At 31.0% G+C, this 25,692-nt stretch overlaps 1 protein-coding gene across 2 annotated transcripts; it reads right to left on the reverse strand.

Moving 5' to 3' along the window:
* Positions 1–656: 656 nt before the first annotated feature.
* LOC134682915 (rab11 family-interacting protein 2-like) lies at positions 657–23,755 on the reverse strand. 2 transcript variants are annotated; one of them, XM_063541831.1, is made up of 11 exons: positions 23,394–23,755; positions 21,375–21,413; positions 20,787–20,895; positions 19,434–19,562; positions 18,457–18,620; positions 17,759–17,874; positions 13,640–13,756; positions 12,137–12,194; positions 10,160–10,924; positions 5,091–5,251; positions 657–4,456 (listed from the first exon to the last, which is right to left on the reverse strand). In XM_063541831.1, exons 1-11 carry the CDS (start codon positions 23,425–23,427, stop codon positions 4,307–4,309), a joined length of 1,842 nt encoding a protein of 613 aa, XP_063397901.1. In that variant the 5' UTR covers positions 23,428–23,755; the 3' UTR covers positions 657–4,306. The 2 variants fall into 2 exon arrangements, with proteins under 2 accessions (XP_063397901.1, XP_063397902.1); XM_063541832.1 differs by lacking the exon at positions 13,640–13,756.
* Between the last annotated feature and the right edge of the window lie 1,937 nt (positions 23,756–25,692).

Genomic DNA, 25,692 nt, shown 5'->3' on the forward strand with positions numbered 1-25,692 from the left:
AAACTTAAAAACATCAAGCATTACACATAACAAAAACAAAATCTGTATATATCTTTATATCCCAGTACTTTATCAAAATACCGGAATAATCTATCAAAAATTTAATTACATATATATTCAAATATTTTTTTTATTCCTTAATACACTAATACACTTGGTCCTTTGCAAGCAAAATAAACATAAAAAAAAATCAAAATAACAAAACTGATCTGCTGAAAATATACAATAATCCTTTATAAATATATAACAGGACAAACAAGGAAAGAATTATGAAATTATATTTAAATCTAGTAAATGAATAATAATAAAAGTTAATATTCAAGCCAAATACACTGTATAAATATAAAAATATCAATAAATAGGATGATGGTGGAGTCCTTGGTTAATGATCCGACTAGATAACATTACTAATGGATGACAGCTGTTTGAAATCAGGTAAATATCTAAATAGTAATTCAGAAACTACCATTCATTGCTTTACAATTCAACAAATTTATTTCAATTTCCAAATATGAAAATATGAAAATACACTGAAGTAAAGAAAGAAAAGTGGGGTTCAAGGTATATATTTTGACATAGGCATGGGAGTCAAGATGGATATATATTTTTTAAATAAATACAAAATTGGGTTTTTTTTATAAAGTAAAACTAAAACAACGGCATGATAAGAATTATTAATATTAAATTTTACATATTCACTATAGAAATAAATACAAACAATCTAAATGACAATCTGGTACCTATATTAACAACAACTGTAAACAACTGTTAATTACTCATATATTATATAACAAAGTTTTTATGATCAATTTGATACAAATCTTCAACAAACTGTAAAATTATATGAAAAAATATGATACAACTTTACAACATTTTCTGTAATAAACATATAAAAAAACACAACCAATTGATTTATAGGAATGTTCAATCACAACACATCTTGTAACAAAACAAAAAAATAAGACATTGTATAATATTGGTTTCAAATTAATAATAATAATATCATGATTGTTAAACTTTTAATTTAGTGTAAGTACAACGTAATAAGTTACAGATATTGGTTTCAAAATATTGACCATTCAGATCTCACAACCCTTTTATTGGTAATAGATATTGGTTTTAAAATATTGACCAATCAGATCTCACAACCCTTTATTGGTAATAGATATTGGTTTTAAAATATTGACCAATCAGATCTCACAACCCTTTATTGGTAATAGATATTGGTTTTAAAATATTGACCAATCAGATCTCACAACCCTTTATTGGTAATAGATATTGGTTTTAAAATATTGACCAATCAGATCTCACAACCCTTTATTGGTAATAGATATTGGTTTCAAAATATTGACCAATCAGATCTCACAACCCTTTATTGGTAATAGATATTGGTTTCAAAATATTGACCAATCAGATCTCACAACCCTTTATTGGTAATAGATATTGGTTTCAAAATATTGACCAATCAGAATTCACAACCCTTTATTGGTACTAGACATTGGTTTCAAAATGTTTACCAATCAGATCTCAAAATGCTTTAATGACCACCAAAACTTAACCTTGTTCACTGATCCATGAAATGAGGTCGAGGTCAGGTGAAAACTGTCTGACAGACATGAGGACCTTGTAAGGTATGCACATATCAAATATACTTATCCTATTACTTATAATAAGAGAGAATTCAACATTACAAAAAATCTGAACTTTTTTTTCAAGTGGTCACTGAACCATGAAAATGAGGTCAAGGACATTGGACATGTGACTGACGAAAATTTCGTAACATTAGGCATCTATATACAAAGTATGAAGCATCCAGGTCTTCCACCTTCTAAAATATAAAGCTTTTAAGAAGTGAGCTAACACCGCCGCTGCCGCCGCCTGATCACTATCCCTATGTCGAGCTTTCTGCAACAAAAGTTGCAGGCTTGACAAAAATAAATGACTTGAGGGGATGTCACTCTGGTAAACCCCATAGGGGATTGACAGCTTCAAGCCGTCTTTCTCCAAAAAATAATGTTCATCAGGTTATAGCCAAACAATAACAATTCTTCAAACATGAAAATCCAATCTGAACATACTGAATTATGCTATGTCTTATATTGTAGTGGTTACATGACAGAATATTGCCTATAGATAAGAAATATATATTAGATGGATAAATCTTGATAGAAATAAACAATATAAGTTAAAACTAATGATACTGAAAAAAATACAGCAAATCTCACAAATATAAACGAACACGCTCTCAGTTTACTGGGAAAAAATACACTTTAAAAATTTTCTTACTGAAATAACAAGTCTGTCGAGGAAGTGTGCAGAAAACTTTTTTAAGTGATTCTGTAGAGCAAGTAAAAACGCTCTATAATATCATTTTTTGATTTATTAACAAAAATTGATATTTCTTGGATGAAAGATTTTGTTTCAATTCTGTTTTTCACAAATAAAAATACTTTACAGTCCAAATAAACACATTTTGATTTGCATATAAGTATTATAAACAGACAACTTGATAATAACAAACAAAATCACAGATCTATTTCATGTAATATCATGTAATAAAATGTGGACACAGATAGATGTCTCCCATTATGTTAATGCCATGACAGACCAAATATCATTGACCTGATTTCAACCAGGTCTTCTTAAACTGGTCTGGTAATGTGAAGCAGGATAACCTATAAATATGTATCATCATACACTCATCATAAATGTTAAAATAAATTTATTTTTGTAAAACAAAGTTTTCATTGTGGCGAATTTGTCTATGTTTATTTTCATGACTTTGGTCAAATTTACTTTACCATTTCCTCAATAAAACTCTTTGAAAATAACAATAAAATGTCATAACTAACTGAATAATTAAGTTTTCTAACTAACACACCAATACTGAAGGTAATCTTTTTATTAGTTTACAGCAAAAACATACATGATCTTTGTTTTGAATCTTCATTTTGTTTTTCTTAATAAATTAAGGTAATATGAGAGTATTCTGCAATCATCATAAATTATTGATCCATTTTTTACTGAAATTAGAAAAAATTCCAAGTACAATTTAATATTAATTGATTTCATTTGTAATATAGCATGAAATCAAGTACATTTTTTCAGTCTTAGAAATTAAATAATTGTTTACTTTTACTCCTAGACATATAACATCAACAATTGATTGCATGCTAGAAAATTTGTTAACTCATGCATGTTTTTGCTGTAAATGCACCAAATCAAATTAAGCTGAGACAGATTATATCCTAACATTTGACACTTGCAGTTTTGGTTAATAACAACTTTTTCATTGAACAATAAAAATATAGTTTTTGTATCCATACAATTAGTTCGGTGAAACTTGTTCACAACAAATTTCAATCTTTCAGATGAGGGAGAACCATTTTGTTTTATATGATAAGTTACAGATATGATTTCTACTTGATATTTCCATCTTTAATAAAATGGACCAATGAAATAGGTACTATTGAACAAGTAGATAACTTAAAGGTCTAAAGAAGTTTTAGGCCCTTGAAAATTTGTAAATCTATAAGTCTTTTGGACAACAAACTTTTGATCAATGAACTGAAAATAAAAAGTTGTCTAAATATAGCTGTGCACCATTGCTCTCTGTTACACTTGTAATATAAAACATACAGATTTTAAGTTATTGACATATAGTATACACATGTGTCTGTAAACAATCTAATGTGTTGGCACATACACATGGTTCTATATAAATATAATGTGTTGACATAAACACATGGTTCTGTATAAATCTAATGTGTTGGCACATACACATGGTTCTGTGTAAATTTAATGTGTTGACATAAACACATGGTTCTGTGTAAATTTAATGTGTTGACATAAACACATGGTTCTGTATAAATCTAATGTGTTGACATAAACACATGGTTCTGTATAAATTTAATGTGTTGACATAAACACATGGTTCTGTATAAATCTAATGTGTTGACATAAACACATGGTTCTGTATAAATTTAATGTGTTGACATAAACACATGGTTCTGTATAAATCTAATGTGTTGACATAAACACATGGTTCTGTATAAATCTAATGTGTTGACATAAACACATGGTTCTGTATAAATCTAAGGTGTTGACATAAACACATGGTTGTGTATAAATCTAAGGTGTTGACATAAACACATGGTTGTGTATAAATCTAAGGTGTTGACATAAACACATGGTTGTGTATAAATCTAAGGTGTTGACATAAACACATGGTTCTGTATAAATCTAATAATAAAAATCCACAAAAAGAACATTTCTGCCAGATAACATATTCAAAGTGGTTTTCAGTTTATTTAAATCTGGTTCCATTTTGAAGTATTCTGGGTGTAGCCTCCATAACCCTGACCAACAAACTATCTATATAACTTTCTAAGTCTTTAACATACTGGTCCTTTCTAATCAACTGGGCTTTGTGTTGAATAACTATTCTAATCAACTCCTGAAAAGAAAAGAAAATATGTACATATACTGCTTGGTGTCTCTTTTGGTTTTATTTGTCTTATTTAGATGCCATCGCACATGTATCTCTTATGATCCAAACTAATGTAAAGCAGAAAAGAAATCCTCATTTTAACATCATTGATAACTGTATGCAGTTGGTTTTTCACTGGCTGTCTTTAGTTTTATCTTACTAAACATTTGTAAGGTGTTTTTGTTATTCAAAACAATATGGTGTTGATAGCCAATTTTCAGTAGTCTCTAAGCTCATTTGCATCTTTTCTGGAGCTTTGCATATGATATGAACATATGTCTATTTTGAAGACAGTACTTTGACCAATAGAAGTCTCTTCTGTTTCTTTTTATGTAATCAGATACCTGGATTTCCTTTTGTTCTTCTTTACTCCAAGTTTGTGATTAAATTTGGTTTCGATTCAAATTGTTTCTAAATAAAAAATCATCACAGTCAACAGCCTGTTTGCATAAAGCTTTTTATTCATTGTGGAGTGGTACATTTTGATACTTACAAATGTTAATTGTGTACAATACTTTCATGCTTTATAAGAAGATGTATCATACCACCTGTGCTTATATTTAATAAAATACTGGATTTTGATTGGATAAATCAAACTTACATCTTTAGTCATATGTCTATATACAGATATAAGGTCATTAGGTATTGATGACACCTCTCTGGCCTCTCTCATGAACTGTGGTCTCAGTGAATCTAATGTATCTTCTAGTGAGTTCTGACGACGTGGATAATCCAAACCCTGTACTGTATATCGTCTGCTACCTACACAATGATATATGGAAAGCATGTTTACATAGTATACCGTGGATTCATTTATTTTCATGGGTATCAATTTTCGTGGATTGCTGAAAACTTGTATATTCGTGGATATTTGATTTCGTTGCTTTGTAGATCTCTGTATATAAAGCCTATTGAAAATAAGATATGGACCATAATTTGCTATTGGGCTCCGTTTCCTATAACTATAGAAAAGTGATAAAATGTGAATTACTGTAAGAAAAGTTGCAACTACATCTAAAGATGCCATTATTTTTATCAACATACAAGTGTATGCTACTCTTCCCTAGAAAAAAAATTAAAATATACGAATTTCAAAGATTCTACAACCGTATTTTTGTGTCTTTTCTCGCGTTACTTATTGCTTCCGAAGAGCATAACGCTGACTGATTTATAGATAATCGTCACCGGCAAATTCGTAACTTTTGCTTTCAAATAACAAAGAACATCGACCAATAAGAATAGTGAGAAGAAAATGCAGAGAACTATAAGTATTTATGTAGCAGATGTAAGAACAGTGGCGTGATTTGTGTGTCCGATTTCGTAACGCAATTTTTAGATGATGTAATCTGCTTTGTTGTAATAGAATTCTGAAAAACAATATGCAAATATGAACTCTCGCGAGATGTTCAAACAGGTAAATTCGAGATGATTTACATTCTTGTTTTGATCTTCGTAATAATTAAGTAAGAAAATTACGTTGTCGTTATGCGTTACATTTCACACGAAACAGAAGTCCAGTTATTTATTAAAATTGTTTTTGTCCTTAAGTTCTAACCATTTCCGGTCATACGTGAAACATGTGACTAACATGTGGTAACGCCATTACGGCCGGATGTACGAAATACTAGGTCTAAACATTGTTTTTGTTTCCAACGGGATGTTAGCAAACATAATCTGTAGACTTGTTTCGTCTTGTTTAAAAGAGGAAAATACAATTGCATGAATTGTCAAAGAGATTGCGCCGGTGGTCTGTTATTTTTCCTATGTGCATAATGTTACATACCATCCTGTGTGAAAATAAATGCCCAATGACTTGACAAAATCGATTTCATATTTGACAGACATTAGAACACACTTCATTTCCCGATAATGACGTGAAGAGTCCTTGGAAAAATCAATCGAAATTACGTCTCTTATCATTGTACCAATGCTCGTTGGATTGATTTAACTTCAGCGGTAAATATTACTGGATATTTTAGGTGAATAAATATAATTTAATAACAAATACATGTTAATATACCGTTACACTTAGAATGTACAAAGTTGGAATCCTGTCACAGTTTTTAATTAATATTTTTTATTCATGTTCTGCAAACACTTATCAGAAACGCAATAAACTTGTCAAAGGAGAAGTAAACTTTTACCATGCATGACTTGAAAGGAAGGACTTTATTGATTTTAGCCCACTAAAGTAGGTTAAAATGTGGAAACCATGTAGATGGTGTACAGATCACAAGTATCACATTGTGCCTATTTTAAAGATTTTAATTCCAAGTTAAAAGTTTTTTTCTTTACTGGATTTAAAGAATGTTACATTGCCAATGATTTGGAATAAATTGTATATATACTCATATGCGGTTTAGCTTAGCGAAAGGTAGTGCGACGTAATCAGTCAAACAAACTTTATTAGATCAACTCTCTAAGGAACGATCGTTTCCATTGGTCAATTCAAACCTTCGACCTCACACCTTTGAAAATAGAACACACATACTATAAACGTTGAATGGACTGATTAATATTCACGTATCTGGTCAAGGTCGTTTAAAGCTTCCATGCGACGTATTCTCATACATGATTCCAATCGCAATTCTAGCTTTTATAAATGTGCATGTGAAATTTATTAATGGATTAATAGTTTTCTGCAATTGGTAGTAAAGTTTAAACTTTAAAATCTTAACAGTTTTCACATCTAAATATTCAATTTAAATGTCTGCTCTAGATCAAGGGACGACATCAAAAGTTCAATGTAGGATAAAAAAAAAAAAAAAAAACTCAAATCACATATTTTTTTCATTTACTCCCCCCCCCCCCCCCAAATTGCTTATCCTGCATTTTCTTTTACTCAATGGACTCGATGAATTAACGTTGTACTTGAAAAATTAAACCGTACTTTTCTACAAACACTTTTCATATTCTTTTCCAAGTTTTATGTATTCGACATAGGATAGCGATTTTTTTTTCTGAAGTTCCGTTTACTTGAAGAAAAAAAAAATCCCGAAATTGTAAGTAAATTCATAACATGTAACCAAACATGCTTTGTTCTGAAAAAAACAGAGATGGCCAATCATGGCACAGGGGATGATTAAATGTAGTTTATAAACTCGAACGATATACTTCATTTGGTTTTGCTATTCTCGATTGAAAAACGAACGTAAATTATATATTGTAAATATTTATAGACCGTTGGTTTTCCCGTTTAGATGGTTTTACGCTAATTTTGGGGACCTTTATAGCTTGTTGTTCAGTGGCTCCGTGTTGAAGGCCGTACATTAACCTATGACGGTTTACTTTTATAAATTGTTATTTGGATGGGGAGTTGTCTCATTGGCACTCACACCATATCTTCCTATATCTATGTAAATAGAAACAAACAGTTTTTAAAAAAGTGTTTATTCATTAAATCATTTAAATGTATCGATAAAAAGGTGAGTTTCTTCTTGTACATGCATTTAGTCATCCTTAATTTCTTGATATTTTGTTTATCAGTTTATCATACACGTTTCGTTTTGTATTTCATTTTAAATACGAATACATATACTTTAGCGGATAGTTCAATAATGTTTTACAGCTCTATTCTTACAGTTTAAAATTGAAAGATAAATGTTCATCCATTTAAAATCGAAAACAGTACATTTATATTTAAAAAAAAGAAGATGTGGTATGATTGCCAATGAGACAACTCTCCACAAGAGACCAAAATGACACAGAAATTAACAACTATAGGTCACCGTACGGCTTTCAATAATGAGCAAAGCCCATACCGCATAGTCAGCTATAAAAGGCCCCGAATTCAAACAAGAGAATTGTTCCTTATAAACTACGATTTCTCACAAGTATTAAATTATTATTTAGGTCCACACATGCATAAGAAATAATCTTCGCCGATGTAACATTTCAATTTATTACAACAACCTGCCTTTACTGAATTCATTCAGGTGCACCAATGATATGATTAAATTTATTTTGTTTCTATCTTTTGGGGACAATTTTCTCCGTTTATGGAACGCTTATAGCTACATTTTTGTACTGTGTGTATGTTTTATAGCATGAAAATAAAAAAAGAGGAATGTCAGTGCAACCCCTGATTAATTATTGGATAATAATTATGAGATACTTAAGTGACTACGACATTGTTAGGATTATAACCTATCGTCAGTATGAAAGAAATTAAAAGTGGTTCATATTTTCATCCGTATAAAAGCGGCACATGTATTTTATTTTATCCTTATATTTCTCATCATGCCGGGTACAAGTGAATTGGGTTGCTGCATGCAAAGAACTTAGAATATTACTTAAAACAAAATGTCAGTATAATATTTCGACCCCACTATTTGAAGTTTATTTATTTCTTTTGACCAAAGGTTTGTAAAACTATACAAATCATTGTTTTTACGTTCGTAGCGTTCGTAGTAAAATAGTAAATTCCATTGTAGGTCACCTGTGTCAATTCACATGCACACTGACTACATTGTTGTTGTATTTAAATATTTCGGCCAATGAAATGAGACGTAACAAGTTGTTTGTTTGTGATACGCCAGAATGTTATCAATGAACTATCAAAAGCTAAAGTCGACTGCATTTCAGTATAACTGGAATATCAAAACCAAATATAAATACATTTTTTTTGCTTAAACATCAAGATTCAACGATTATGGTATCCTGTATCAATGGAGAAAATATGGAAAATTCTGAATAAATTGTACTAATTGTTTTCAAAACAAGCACATATTTAGGAGTTTTATAATACTGTTACATTTAAGATGGATTTTAAGAAAAAGTATACTGTTCAGATTATTTTAAGCAGATTTTGCAATAAAATAAAACTAAAAAAATGCTTTCGGTTTCTTATGGTTTCCTGTCAGGTTTAAAAAAAACTTTAATATAACATTGAAAATAGATTTTAAATATTAACATGAAGCAAGTAACACTAGTAATGGTGTTTATTTATGCCTTTTGAATTATATTGTGCAAAATAAAGAAAATAAAGATTGGTTTCCTGTTTGGTTTCATGTCACGTAAACGGTGAATCAAAATGTATTAATTTTTTCACGAAAAACTCAATTGTTCCATTCATACTAATCAAACACCAACACAACCCATAAAATAAAAGTTAAAATTTTAGAAGTTATAAAAAAGGATACAAAAAGAAACCAAAGGCCGAATACCAAATTATGGTCCATATTCGTTGAACATTTGAATTCGTGGTTCACCTGTTCCCATGAAACCCACAAAAATTGGTATCCAACGAATAATAATTAATCCACAGTATGTGGATTTCCTACAATTTTTACAATCACTGATACTCTTAATGATCCTACCCTGCCACTTAAGCCATTTTAGTGTATAAATAATCTTATGTTATAAATGTCATCTTGCATGACCTATTGGAAGTGAGTCTTTCATATTATTTAAGGTATTGCACATGTTTATTCTGATGGAGTTTAATTTCAAAACCATTGATATTTGTTTACATCCTGCTTTTGGTGAAAAGTTGTGCTTTTGGCAATAATACATTATCTTAATGTATAACCAAATTCTAAAATTTCCAATAGTTATAAACAGTACAAGATAAGCTAAGTATCATTCTTATGTTTAAACTTAAATTAAGTGTACTATACTCTATATGTGTAAGATACCCAGTCAAACTTATAGATCTTTTGACTAGCTTACCCATGCCTCTTGATCTTTCTTTCTTACTTCTTCGTCTCACATTACCATTGGTTGTTGGCTCAGGTTTATCAGGTGACTGACCAAATGAAAATTTTTCTTCTGGGGCAATTTTCTTCTTAGACCGACTGACTGATTCCTTTCTGTCCTCACCATTAACGTCTGTGTGAGATAATTTTTCACTACTACTTGGCACTTCATTATGGTATACTGGATCTCCATTCTTGTCAGGGAAAGATGTCTCCTTAAATTCGTTACTTATACTGGTGTGACTAGAATTAAAAGTGGCAAAACCAGATTCAGGCGACAGATTATTTAAGTGACTAGATGAAGATCGTTGTTCTTCTAATTGTTCTAATTTAGGATCTGAAGGAAGTTTGCATTCTCCGACAGAATCAGATTTTCGTTTTACAGCTGGGAAATTAATATCAATGCTTCCATCTGATTCTGAGCCACATGACTCTTGAATAGGTTCCTTGTATTCTTTTGCAGATTTGACTTTATTACTTTTCGGTTCCTCAATTGATTCAGAAGAATCTGATTGATGGTCGCCTGTAGTCATTGTCTTAAAAACTTCACTTTCTTTTTTAAAAATAGACTCTAAGTAACCTGGCTGTGAGGACACAGCAGAATCAAGGTCATCCATTGATCTTCTATTCTGGCCATATCGTTTACCCTTTGGATGTGGCAATGTTTGTGTCCCAAGGTATGAAGCTGGCAGTGACTGTCTGTTTCCAGGCTGGTTATATACCCTTATGTTGTCTGGACCTGGGAAAAGGAAACAGGAAAACATTATCTAATGGTATCTATATTTACATGGTTACAGGCTGATTACTGGAAAATTTTCTAATTCTTGATTAAAAACAAGAACTATCTTTAAAAAAGATATGTGACGTATTTAAATTTGAGTATATGTTAAAACTACCATTTCGATAACCTTTCTGTTTACATTCACCAAAACCCCATTGAAATCTCACATGTGTAGGTGCGTTCTAAAAGTCATGTACATTTGTACAACAAAGTTTACATTAAAACTTATATAATTGGCTTGAATAAACAGCTGTCATGGATGCAAAGAGCTATTGGAGAAACAATTATTCTAATAAAAATATAAATCTTTGTAAAATCTAGTTCAAATATCTATAGTTTTTCACTTGCTTTTTCAAACACAACCAAATCACCCACCATGACAGCATTTTGTCCAATCACAGAAAGGATTTTCGAGCATGCGTATTCTGTTGCCATAGTTAAGCGTCCTTGAGTTCAAAGGGCATAAACCGAAACTATATCGACTATGTCGGAAAATATTAACTTGACAGAAATATATTGCCTGCTTCATTCAAATATTATACAGATAAACCTGTCTATACTAAATCCTTCTGTCTGAATGCATGCAAACACATTTGAGGATATTCTTATTGTTAGTTTGCTGTCACTCACTTTGACATATAACCTACATCTTCTTTTATAAAATTGAGAATGGAAGTATACATATTTATATACATTTTTAATCCAAATACCTATCAGACATCTCCATTTATAATTCATCAGTTAACAATAGTTTTACTTAGGCAGGCTCAATAGTAATAATGGGGCTGAATCAAAAATTACTAGAAACAATTATGTAGTTTTTCAACAACAGTTGTTGATAAAATTCAAAACACTCCATACTTTAGTCCTCAGCTTTTCAATCCAACAAACAACTCAATATGAACCTGCTATGTGCATTGTATAGCTCAGATCTATTTTGAAAGGGGTCTAAATGAACATTTTTTTTTGTTTGGCATAAATGTAGATACATGTATAATAGCACTAATATTCTTTCTTTTTTTTTAAATGGTTTGAAGAACTTTTTGCATCAACCATGTCAACAAAATGATTTATGTGATCTGATTGTTTAGTAAATATCTTCCAGTACAGTTAAACCTCCTGTAACATGTTATAAATGAGGAACAATCACTAACAAAACACTGTACTGACCTTTTTCCATTTCACCAGATCTACGTAATGACATACTACAAGCTCTTAATCGTTCATTCTGAAAATAATCAAAGACATTATATATATTGATATCCATTGATGGTATACACTAAAATGTGTTATAAAAAGCTGTCAAATTGTTTCATAATAAATTTAGATATGAATACTGTTCACAATTTCAACAATTAATACATAGACAGGTATTACATGCAAAAGAAATTAACATATACACAGTGATCCTCATGCTGAAACGTAAAAATTGATAATATACAACAGTTTTCAAAATCTTTTTACATTTAGAATAAGAAACATTTATAGCAAAGTTAGAAAACAGATTTAGATAAAAATGTTTGAAAATTCCACACATAAGTAAAGTAAATAAAGAAGTAAGATAACACAGAACACATGCACCATTCACAGATATACAAAGAATATACAGAAAAGCTAAGGCCTGCTATTTCATAAATTTAATTGAATGAGATAAACCAAAGAATTTTCTTTTATAATTTTCAAATTACAGTAAAACCTGCAAACCTGATCCCTGTGAAAACTGAGAATCTTTCTAAATTGAACTATTGTTTAGTTGTTTTACCTGCTTAAACTTAACACTAGTCTTGAAATATTTTTCGTAAGTTTGTAACTAGTATATATTTGTTTAGGGGCCAGCTGAAGGATGCCTTCGGGTGTGGAAATTTCTCGCTATATTGAAGACCTGTTGGTGACCTTCTGCTGTTGTTTTTTTATTTGGTCGGGTTGTTGTCTCTTTGACACATTCCCCATTTCCATTCTCAATTTGATAAGATAAAAAACAGAACACCAAATTTAACAAAAAAATCAATTTTTGGCTGCTTTTCTATGCAACACTACCATGCAAAATTTATTCAAAACACTAGCAAGGATCTTTTCATAATTTCACATATTTAAAAGGGATGTATGGGGACAAACTATTTAATATCTTGAAATGTCATGAAGGAATATGGGAATTTTCAAAATATCTTCAGAGAGCTCGTTAATGAATTTGTTTTTGTAATTTAAGAGTAAATTGTAAAAAAATAATATCCTAAGCATTATGATTCTCAACCCAATCCAGGAAAGCCTCTTTACTTGTAGAAATTAAGAGTTCATGAAAGCCAGTTTTGATGACAGTCTACACTTACATTTTATTAGGTTGTTAACAATAGTATTTATTGTCATGCAGGTATAACATTCACCCTTTTCTAATTGAAAACATGCATATATTTTTTAAATATCAACAAATCAAATTCATCTTCAGTTTATTTAGTAAAACTTAATATGAGGTACTGTTCCATTTCACCTCAATGTTATAAATCTACATTTGAATATATCCAATACATGTATTTAGTTTATGATTATGAAAGAAAAAATCTCAACCACCTATTGGTTAGTAATACACTGCTGTAGTTAAATCAAAGGACAAATTAGGAAGCCAATATTTCACACCAGGGAGTGAAAAGGAATGGCGACAGTGGCTATTCTACTAACCGCCTCTGGTTCATCCCAAATTGGTAGATTTATATCAAGGGCTGAGAAACTGGTCGCGTTTCCTTTAGATAATACTGCACCCTGTTCTGGTGAATTTTGATTGGATTGTGATTCAGCCTGGACAAATGATTATATTATGTAAAACGTAAGCATTAGATACAAAGCACATAGTCATTCAAATATTTACATAACACATATCATAATTTTACAGTAATGCCATATTTTTCCAAATTTCTAAATATTTAATCAACATGATCAACAATAACAATTCTGATTATAGATTTCCTTTTGATATTTAAATTAACAAATAAAATAAAGAGAAAATCCAAACTTTTGATCAATATTTTTCAGTACTGAAATTGAAAAAATATGGCATTCAATAGTGCTATACATGATTACATTAAATTACATTGTTTCAGTATACAAGATAGTGCTAAGCAATGTTAAATTTGTAGTGTAAATGTACATGAACCTTAACCCAGAACGTGAATACAAGAATTACAGAGTTGACAGTGATAGTTAAATAGTGGATGGACATAAATAATTCCTTTTTACTTTACATAAGCAAATTTTGAACTAATAAATTTCTTCCATTGCTATGAAACAATGAAACAAGTCATTTGAATTAAAATCATGTCAAAAATGGTGAAGTTACTGATTTCTTTAATTAATAATCAGAATGTTGAAAAACAGCTAAATTTAACTGCTGGTCATACACTTCCAAACCCCCACCTGTTTTTTTAATAAGCTGTAGAGTGGAGCGCTCATCTTTGCCGTGGACACAATTTCACCGTTTTAAGATTTTGAGGTGTAAAAACTTCAAAGGATGGTTGAAATGGAAGAAATACCCCGGTTAATTATATTTTATAACAAATATGATTATTTTTGAAAATGAGACCATATTTCAGCACTTACTGCAAAGGACCGAAAAACGGACAACAATTTTCAGCCAATTTCCTAAATGAAAAAAACGATTTCAAAGAAGTACTTCTTAGTTATTCTTTGACTGGCAGTTATTTGGTTTTAAATACATGTGTAAAAATTGGGGAATATTATGTCGCCCGTTGACAAAACATCAGGAAATTTCAACCACCCTTTAATCTAACTTTTCTGATGATTTTTCTCAAAACAAACACGTTTTAAAGCCAAGAATATTTTGCATTTGAAGTTATCTTCATATAGAAATATCAGTATACTTCAAAAACATAAAAATCTGAACATAAACTGAAGAAACCATGGAAAGATATGGTGAAAATGAGCACCCCACTCTACATGGGTTTTATTTGTGAATTTACCATTTTTATAGATGGGTGATTCTAGACTGAATATGAAACTTGACAGAAAAAATAAATATAGGGAAAAGGCAAAAGGCAATATTCAGATTATATACATTTAAAGTTAAATTTGATGCTGTATTTTGGTGTCATAAACTAATTCTGTATTTATCCTATAAACAATGTACATGCACTCTACAGGAAGGTTATCATGGGATATGAGAGAACTAACATGTAAATAAAAGTTTTAAAATGGTAGATATATTATAAGGTGTAGAGAATAGGTATTGAGTAAAGATAAATTATGTTCTGTATAATATTGTTCCCGAAATGAATGTATAAAAATGTATGTTAGCTTTTGAATAAATCTTTATTATTTTTTTCATCACAACCACAATTCATCAAATGTAATAAATATCTTCAAATTCCCCTCTATGACGTCATAAATTTCAAGTATCACAGTGCTTAAACGGCTGTGGGTAACTTAAGTTACCCACAGCCCAAGATGGAGCCGCCTGGCCTTGGTTAGGAAGTTTGCTCCTATATAATTACAATACCGTGAATACAAAAGAAATGTTCAGTAATTAAAAAGTTATATAAATCTTTTAGGGAAACTTTGCAATGTAAAACGTGGTTTGTTACTATAAAATAAACGATTACAGCACGATTTGCCAAAACACTTATGATGTCCGTAACTTCAAAACAACTTGTCCGTAACTTTTTTCCTTATACCAATAGGGATGTCCGTAACTTTAGCATGATGTCAGTAACTTTTAAAGAGGTAAATTCTTAGCAAAAATACATAGATGAATCAATCCAAACCTCTAAAGAAGATATGTATGATTTGATACCCGATCTTATTGAACCCCTGAGGTCAATGAAACTTGTAGAAGATTTTAAATCTACCTTTATTGCTTTAATAAACTGACACTTGTTCAACAATATAGCCTTCCATCTACTCCTAGATATTGGCATTTTTTTTCTCACAATCAACAACACATCACACTAGATATAGTAAAGAGACCATACTTTTTTGGATAACAATTCAGAAATTGTTTAAAGGAAAGAATATCATTTTTTTCCGCGGCTACACAGGCCAAGGACTCATCAGTGAACAATCTATAAAGCTAGAAGAATGTTAGATAATTTTGCCGTACCGTTAGATCCCATTTTATCCCGGGAATAATTTTTAAAAATTTAACGGAAAATCCGCGACACTCTGCTTTGCTTTTTTCACTTGTTTAGTTTGAAGCATATCGTTATTGTATAAATCTATGTAATAATTAAGGGGTTTGATAGTGTTTATTGTCCTTTAAGTGTTGAAATTGTTAATCTTACAATTTTGAAAAAAAAGTTACCCACATCCGAAAATAAAGTTACGGACAGTCTGATTATTTTTAACTTATAAGTTACGGACATCTTATGCATTTTTTTAAAGTTGGCATTGCGCTAAAGTGAAGTCAAAATTAACAAATTTGTAGTGATGGTAAGTGATTTCTTTATTCCATAATCCTATTAATATTTACATAGATCATGAAAAACGTTGCAAAAAGTAGATTTCGTATCAACTATGATCTCAACGGCCGTTTAAGCACAGTGAAGTATGACTCTCCCCATAAATTATTTCTCCAAGAAATAATGGATAAATAATTAATCATGACACAAGATCTAGATAATATCTAAAGTTAAAGGTAAAACTTAAAACACCAAAATTAGGAGATAGAAAAATATTCAAAATAATTCCACTTCCATCAGCAACACACAATGGGACAGTTTAAAGAGGAAAAAAATTCTTACAAGAGATATAGTTTAGCTTAAATGGTTGTAAAGGTTATGTACAATATTAACCTAAATGACAAAAAAAAACTTTACTATGGAAGTATCAGTGTATAAAAAGTTGCGATAAGAGAAAAAAATTTAATTTAACTTTGTTAGGAGAATCATGCATATAGCTGAATACATGTATATGATCTTTATTTTTCTTTTCATGCAGGGGTCATACCATATCGTCTTTATCATCAGCTTTATAAATCTTATCCTCCTAAACAGATCAGTATTACTTTTAACTCTATGTCAATACTCTAGATGTACTGGATGTCATTTAAAACAGCAGCTAATTTTGATTTGAAGTTCAAATAATTTGATTTACAGGGTGATTAACAGATCTTTTATTATCATTGTAATTGTTTCAGTCAGAACTTTATTTTAATCAATTAATAATTCTAATGTAACAACGTTTGTAACGTTCATTTTGATTGGATAACGTCACTTTCTTACATGGCATCAATTGACAATTGATGCTATGGGATGTATGCGCAAGCGCAGACTGCATATGACAGATCTTAAATACACGTTACGATATTGTATTTTAAGCTCCGACTGCATCAATTTGCGATTTGATGGTCGCAAATACCCCTTTACTGTCTCCGCTAAGGCGTCGCCAGTAAACTTAATTTGCGACCATCAAATCCCCAATTTGATGCCATCGGAGCTTAAAATACAATACAGTTATCTCCTAATTCTAGTGGTCCTGACCTTTATCTGTTAAGAAACTAAGGGAGGTTATAAATGTAATAATACACTTTTCTGCACAAACTACTGTTATGTTTTATAAGCAACTGTTCAGCATAGAATATCCTTTTCCATAAATGGTAATTGGCAATCTCAAAGAAATTCTTTTTTTTTGTATATCAAATAGGTGTGCTACCTTCAATTTGTGTGTATTTTTCCTGTGTGAAAGAAATCAAAACAGATAGACTGGTATAGAAAAAATTAGTCACAAACAACACACATGTTAAGTGATTGTGCACTTTAAACTAAATACCATATTTCCTGTGTATCTTACCTGTATAGCACTATGTGTTTGGAGAGCTGATGGGTCTTTAGCAGGTGGGCTGGAAAAATGTGGATCTCTCAGTGACTTACTTCTGACAAACTTAAATTTATCTCCAACTTTATGTCCTGAAAGTATATGTATAGAGACGTTTCTAGTCTGCTCTAAGGGGGTCTCATTGGGGGGTTCTGATCCTGGATCCCCCTTACTGTTTTGTCAGATTCCTGTATCCCGCTTATACTATGTACCTAACCAATTCTCATTTTTTTTGTAATGTCCCGCTAGACCTTAATTCCCGTTTTTCACGGCACAATGATTTGACTTTCCTATGTCACGCTAACGAAAAATCAGCAATCCTGCATCACGCTTAGACCCCAATGAGACCCACAATTAATCCATCACCAACTTGAGGTTATTCCTATGTATACACAACAGAACCAATATCAGTAAAAAAACAATATTGTCCATTATTGATTTATTTTTAAAATTTTGAGGTAAAATTGTGGTTAAAAATTAGTATTTGCAAAACAAACTTCTGTAATACTATAGCATTGAAAATTGATGCATACTCAATTAAACAGAGATTTGATATGAATGTTGTTTCTGAGAAAGAATCGACAAAAAAACTATGAGACAGATGAACAGACTGACAGGGGTCAAATAGTGTACCCTCTCCCAAGATCATGAGTATAGTTAAATATAATAGTTACCCATAGCAGAAGCAAGTCCTTTTATTGATGAAGACTTTTTCTTATTGAGGTTTGAGTCGGCTTCCTCTTGTTTACTTTTGACGGAGAATGCTATTCTGACCTCAATTTCTCCTCTATATTTGTTATCAGGAGTTTTATTTGGTTTACCCTGTAGTTGTATCCATCTGAAAAAAAAAATCATAGGACATACATTTAAAGATATAAATATTTTTAAAATTCTATATTTTATGCAACATATTTAAAAAGGATAACTGCATTTCCCTTGTATTCAAAGTTATCTATAAGAGTTTTGGCAAAATACACACATGTCAGGAGCCTACAATTGAGTGGTTGTTGTTTGTTGTTGTCATGTTGTGTTACATATTCATTTTTGTTCTTTTTTTGTACATTAATTTTCTGGTTTGAATTGTTTTACATTTTTCTTTTTGGGGTCTTTTTATAGCTGACTATGTGGTTAGGATTTGCTCATTGTTAAAGGCTTTGAGTGACTTATAGCTGTTGATTTCTATGTCATTCTATTTCATGAGAGCCGTGGTGTAGTGGTTAGTGCATCGGACTACTAACACAAAGGTTCCTGGTTCGATTCCCGTTCGGGATGAAAATTTCAGGAACTAAATTTTCGGCTCTCCCTTGACACCTTTGCGAGTATGGTCTTAAGGAAACGATTATAGTCCGTCGGAAGGGGACGATAAATGGCTGACCCGTGTTAAGAGAGAGCAATATCTCTTGCACGTTAAAGACACCCTTGTAGATTTCACAGAGTAGGCTAATGCCGCTACAAGGCAGCACTATCACCCGCAAAGTGGAAAGGGATTAATATAAGTTGCAAAACTTGTTTCCAAATCCACTCTAAATAAATATGTTTAAAACTAAAACTATGTCATTTGTTCTTTTGTGAAGAATTGTCCTATTCATTGGCATCTTTTCTATATTAACAGCCTATTTTTATTTTTCATATTGCATGACAGTATACTTACTGACTTGAAGGCCTTTCATACACTTTATAATGCCACAGTGGTACAGAACAATATCCAATGAAATCATCTGATAGCATCCCACGATGCATTACATGTAGCTGTACTTCCATGTTCATAGTTGGTAGTTGTCTACAATAGAGAAGGTGTTTAAATCAAATTACTAGTATGCACTATTTCACTTTTCACAAAATTTTAACAAATGTTTTTTCTTGTCAAAACTCCTTCAAATTACAATTACCTAAAATTATATAATCATGTACATGTATAAGTTAAGTCATGCACTCATGTTCAGAAGTTGTTGTTTGTTGGTCATGTTGATGAGTTTCTTGTTTCTCTTTTTTTTAGTATAAGTTAGACCAGTCCTTAGTCAGGAATCTGATGTACATTGTACAGTAGTTGTTGTTTGTTTATGTACTTTGTACGTGCTTCTCATTTCTTGTTTTTTTATATAGATTATACTGTTGGTTTTCCCATTTGAATGGTTTTACACTAGTAAATTTGGGGCCCTTTATAGCTTGTTGTTCAGTGTTAGCCAAGGCTCAGTGTTGAAGGCCGTTCATTGACCTTTTATAAATAGTTATTTGGATGAAGACTTGTCTCATTGGCACTCATACTGCATCTTCCTATATCTATAGATCATTGGTATTTCTGTTTGAACATGTTGAATGGTTTTACACTAATCATTTTTGGGGCCCATTATAGCTTGCTGTTTGGTGTGCGTCAGGGCTCCCTGTTGAAGACCACACTTTGACCTTGAATTGTTTACTTTAACAAATTGTTACTTGGATGGAAATTTGTTTCAAATTGGAAGTGTTTAACGACCTTGACTGGCTATACAGCCCTCGCACGGTCAGTATTTGTTTTATTCACACTCATATGTACCACATCTTCTTATATCTATAAATTACTGTAGATTCTGTCTGAAAGTATATTTACTCCATTGTTTTATTTTTCAGATGAATTTTGTGCAAGTTTTCATCAAAATCTAAGACTTTCAAGAGTTTGGGACTACTGTAAACCAACTTATTTTCGCGGATACTTTATTTCGCGTTTATTCCCAGCTAGTCAACTTCGCAGCGATTTAAGTTCGCGATTTTCTTATTAACTTAATGTAGTTTGATAGGGAAAGATCCAAGTTATTCCTGTTTGCGACGATTTAATTTCGCGTTATTTTTTGACTTGCGAAAGTCGCAACAATAAATCGCTCGCGAAATTAAGTTGGTTTACAGTATCTGATTATTTGGTAGACTGACACTTAGATGTATCAATTTATGGGTGGATAACAGTTCATGTTACTTCACAGTTGTTAGAACATGCATGTACCATTACAACCACTGTTCTAATTATACTCACAGATCACACTGCTCAAACCATTCTGGGTTGAGAGCATTTTTAATGGTAGATGTTTGGAACTTCTCCTTTCCCAGCTGCACTGCCACAAACACATCTGTAAGTTTGGATCCTGAAATCAAATATATTCTATGAAATTTCATCCTGCACACCTGTCAATCAAAATTGGTAAGGGATCATGTTATAAAGTTTACCTCACTTTATTTACCGTATCATCTATTACAGAAATAATAATAGACAGATTAGCAACTCTCACATGTCTGCACATTCTTAAATAAACATGTAAATAAATAGATCAATTGAAGTTCTAATTCACATGTTGTCATTCTGTAGTCTGACCATCATAAATTAGTTATTAGAAACTGGATTGTATTATTACATACATGACATAGCAAATATATTACAGATCAGATCTGTAAAGAATTTAACAAACTATAAAAACCATTGCCTATTTGTTACTCACTGTCATGGACATTGTGTTAATATTTACACAACTATTTGCCCTGACACATAAGTGAAATAAATCCAAGAACACTTAAAAATTCTTCACTGTTTCTTTGTTACAATATTCATCTATAAATAAATACATACCACCTTTGGTCTTCGTTAGTAGGTTTCTGGCTCTACAAACTAAAACAAAGATAAATATTTAGGATAACTAAAAATTGAATAATTATATAATAAAAAGTCAGAAGTTTACATTTAAAATATGGTCTATTAGTTAAATTTGTACCTTGACTTTTTGTCTCTTTTGGTTTGCTTGACATTATAAGAAGTGTTAAAATGGTGGCTTAATCATAATACTATATTCTTACATCTTATTTAGTTTTTGATTCACTTTTTAAATTGTAAATACTGATACAAAACAGTTTACATCCAAGTCTAAAAGCAATGTTTAGGATGCATTATGATCAGAAATTAAAATATAGAAAAATAAAATCTTATACAAGTACTATGTACATATTTAATTGACAATCCTCATCTTGAAAATAAAGACACAGTGGTTAAAATGGAGTCAAAACAAATGAATTTCGACTTACAAATTTACAAATGTAAAAGGAGCAAAAGAGATGAAGTTCGACATTCAAATGTAAAGGGAGCCTATGTAGTGAATCTAATCAAGGAGAGACAACTCAAATTTTCTAAAGTCTGGCGTAGACGTACTAAATTATAATCCTGGTACAAAAAATGTACCTTTGATAACTATATTTAAGGTATAATCAATTTCAAACATACAAATGTTAATTATTTCTTATAGGAGCAGTATTTCCTTGGGCCAAACAAAATAAAATTATGTTTTGCCTACTTAAAAATAAATTCCAAATCTTTTGACGAAACTACGACAATGATGTGATTTGTAAAATTTTCTACTGATCATTGCTGATGTTATTTTCATAAGAATACTGATGTTAACAAATCTAATATGACATTGGTTGTTAATCAATGCTTACATCTCAGCCAAAGTCCTTGAATAAAAAAAATCCCTTTAAATTCATTTAATATGTTTGAGTTTATATACACATGCTTAATTGCAAGAAAGTACAAATGTAGGAAGATCAGTATTATCTTATTGCTGACCACCCTTACATGCCTTATGAAACTGAATTGCAGTTTGCAGGAACACAGAAAATATTATTTGCAGATGTCTGCCACTACAATGCACTAGCTGCAAACGTTGCATCAAGGGGGGGGGGGGGGGGGGGGGCTCCAGTCATGCATCAGTGATTCCGCCTATGTCAGGTTCAATAACATGGGATAATCAGTATGTAATTTTGTAAGTTCAAATAACTCATAGTCATGATAGTGCTGCATGTTTTCATAAAATAATCAATGTTATCAGCATACATAATTAAGTAAGCAACTATATACATGATATATACATGAATGTGTGATTGAAAAACTAAAGCTATTATAAGTTTGAATTTGTAACTGATGTACTGGACCATCATTACCATGTTTATCAAAATTAAGTTAAATTTTGTAATGCAATTATTACTTAGCTTTATACTCATGAATACACATTTGAGATTTATCCTTGTTCATTTTTTGATACAGGTATAGAGAATGACTCATGCCCCCTTTTTCAAAAATCAAATGCATGTTTTCTTTCAATGACTGCTTGTATAAAGACAGGAATTGACTTTTTAAAAATGTTGCTGTGTAATTTGAAAGAAAAAAATTGAATGCATCTACACGTATGACATTGGTATATGTGTAGTTCCTGCAAGTTTGCCGCAAGTTTTCAACAAACATTTGCTGCAAGCTTGCATCAAACAATTGCGGCAAACTTAATTTGCATAATTATGTATGCAGCAAGTTTGCTGCAAACTTGGTGTGCTTGATAACATGATTCCGCCAATTTGGCAGCAAACCTTTGCTGCAAGCTTGCGGCAATGTTTACTGCAAACTTTCCGCAAATGTTTGCTACAGGGCTTTTTTTCGATAAGGGCATGCTAACCATGCTGAATGCATTTGTGTCATAAATTAAAATAATGAATTTCCATGTTAAAGCATCAACAACTGTTTACTCATTCTTTATAAAGTGATGTCATCTTTTGGAATAATACATTTACATGTGTAAATGTGTAATGTAGTAAAATGTGTACCCACCTGTTAACTGTACATGTGTTGGTTCCCACGTCATATTTAATAATTCTTCTCTTCTCTCTTTTTCATAACAACTTATTTCAAAACTCTACGTACAACCAAACAGAACGTTGGAATTATTGTTTGTAAACACATCAACACTTGTACTTATACAGGTGAAATATGATTCACGTCAGCTGTTCAACAGGTGTGCGAAATAAAATGACAGTTATCGATATGTACACGAAATTCTTTAAATGTTTTTAGATTGTGCATGTCTTTGCTTCTTTAATTTCATTGAAAATTTCTTAAATGCAAATATGAAACAATTCAACTGTTGAATGTTTACGTTCTGTGTAATCTTCTTTCTTATCAGGAAGTGAAAACTCCTACTGCAGAGTTATCGAACTTATCTCGATATATCCAATGACCAACGTCCATTTATTATATTTATACACAATAACGTAAATATCTTATATGGACTCGTTTTATTATACTGATGACCATTTATTTTTATCATATCACACTTAAGTTTCATATAAAATAATAAGTGTATATTTCAACTTTTTATTGTGTACCTATAACTATACTAAAAGTTTATACATGTACAGACAAGTAGAGGTTGGCAATTTTCTCCTGGAAAGACTTGTTAACCTCTAAAACATCTATCCAGGAAATTCTTGTTCTCCACTATTAAAACTACTCTCCTTGAAATACTTATCCTCCACTAACCCCACAATAAAAGAATTTCTGATAATGCAAAAATGGTGCTTTATTTAACTCTATATTCTGTCATTTTTGTTGAGCCTGCGACTTTTGTCACAGAAAGCTCGATATTGGGATAGTGATCCAGTGGCGGAGGCAGCAGTGGAGACAGTGGAGACAGCGTAAGCTACTTTCTTAAAAGCTTTATATTTTAACAGGCCAAGGCCTGGATGCTTCATACTTTGTATATAGATGCCTAATGTTACAAAGTTTCCATCTGTCGCATGTCAAATATCCTTGACCTCATTTTCATGGTTCAGTGACTTCTTGAAAAAAAGTAAAGATTTTTTGAAAAGTTCAATTTTTTCTTGTTTTCACTTGACCTCGATCTCATTCCAAGGATCAGTGAACAAGGTTAAGTTTTGATAGTCAAGTCCATATCTTAGACACTATAAGCAATACATGTATGTCTAGTATATTTCGTGTATGGAAGGATTGTAAGTTGTAAAGTATCAAACTGGCAGGTCTCATCTGACCTTGACCTCATTTTCATGGTTCAGTGGTTATAGTTAAGTTTTAGTGTTTTGGTCTGTTTATCTTAAACTATATGCAATAGGTCTACTATATTTGGTGTATGGCATGATTGTAAGGTGAACATGTCTAGCTAGCAGGTGTCATCTGACCTTGACCTCATATTCATGGTTCAGTTGTCAAAGTTAAGTTTTGGTCTTTTTTGGGATGTTGTGATCAGCAGTATTTGGCTACTGAAATATTTTAAATTTTCTTTTCTGTTATATAACAAAGATATAATTCATGGTGCCATGATTTATTAAAAAAAATATTGAGGGACCATTGTATCATTTTGATTCTAATAGGATAATTAAGAACATATTTACATTTGAATGTTAACCTTTTAGTAATGATAGAAAGAATCCATTTTGATTTTGATGAGAAGAAAAATCAGTTAAATGTTAAAAAAAAATTGGGCCTTCTTTGTAAAAAAGGTTTTATACAACTTCCTTGCAAAAAACATGGCTTCAGAAATCCCAATTTTCATCTTCAGCATTCTGCAAAATACAACTGACGTATCAAGCTAAATAGTGACCTCACATGTACACTATGTTTTAGTTACAATTGGAACATTGCCTTGTTAACTAATGGAAATAATTTCATATTGAAATTCTAATTTATACAAGTGTTTACTTTCAAATTTAGCTAGATGTAGACTGTAACAACATACAAAGGTATTTAATACTTTATTTCATATAAACTCAAAAATAATAAATTTATTATAAACTAAGAAATACAATAAAAATTGCTCCAACAAAATGTTCACTGGCTCAAAGTTTTAAAATTCATTCACAGTATGGATTCAAATGCATAAATATGTACAAATTATCCTAACAACCATTCTACAACAATTTTATTCAAAATAACAAATATTTACAACCAGAACCTATTAAATTTAAACATAATTAAGTCAATTCACTCAACTAGACAATATATGTACATAAATATATTTTACTTTAAAGTAAAATATACCAATATCACATTGTAATGTTTAAATGTAGTACTTTGATTAAGATCATTTATTTGTAAATCTACATTCAAAGTGTGG

Source organism: Mytilus trossulus, chromosome 9 (assembly GCF_036588685.1).
Source record: "Mytilus trossulus isolate FHL-02 chromosome 9, PNRI_Mtr1.1.1.hap1, whole genome shotgun sequence".
Lineage (NCBI taxonomy): Eukaryota > Metazoa > Mollusca > Bivalvia > Mytilida > Mytilidae > Mytilus > Mytilus trossulus.

Bases quoted from the DNA above. Each gene is read 5' to 3' on its own strand.
- LOC134682915 (XM_063541831.1), bottom strand. From the start codon at position 23,427: ATGACGTGGGAACCAACACATGTACAGTTAACAG. The intron at 20,896-21,374 runs GTATGTATTTAT...ATTTGATTTCAG, and splicing joins ACTAACGAAGACCAAAGGTG to GATCCAAACTTACAGATGTG. The intron at 10,925-12,136 runs GTCAGTACAGTG...TCCTTTTCCCAG, and splicing joins ATCTGGTGAAATGGAAAAAG to GTCCAGACAACATAAGGGTA.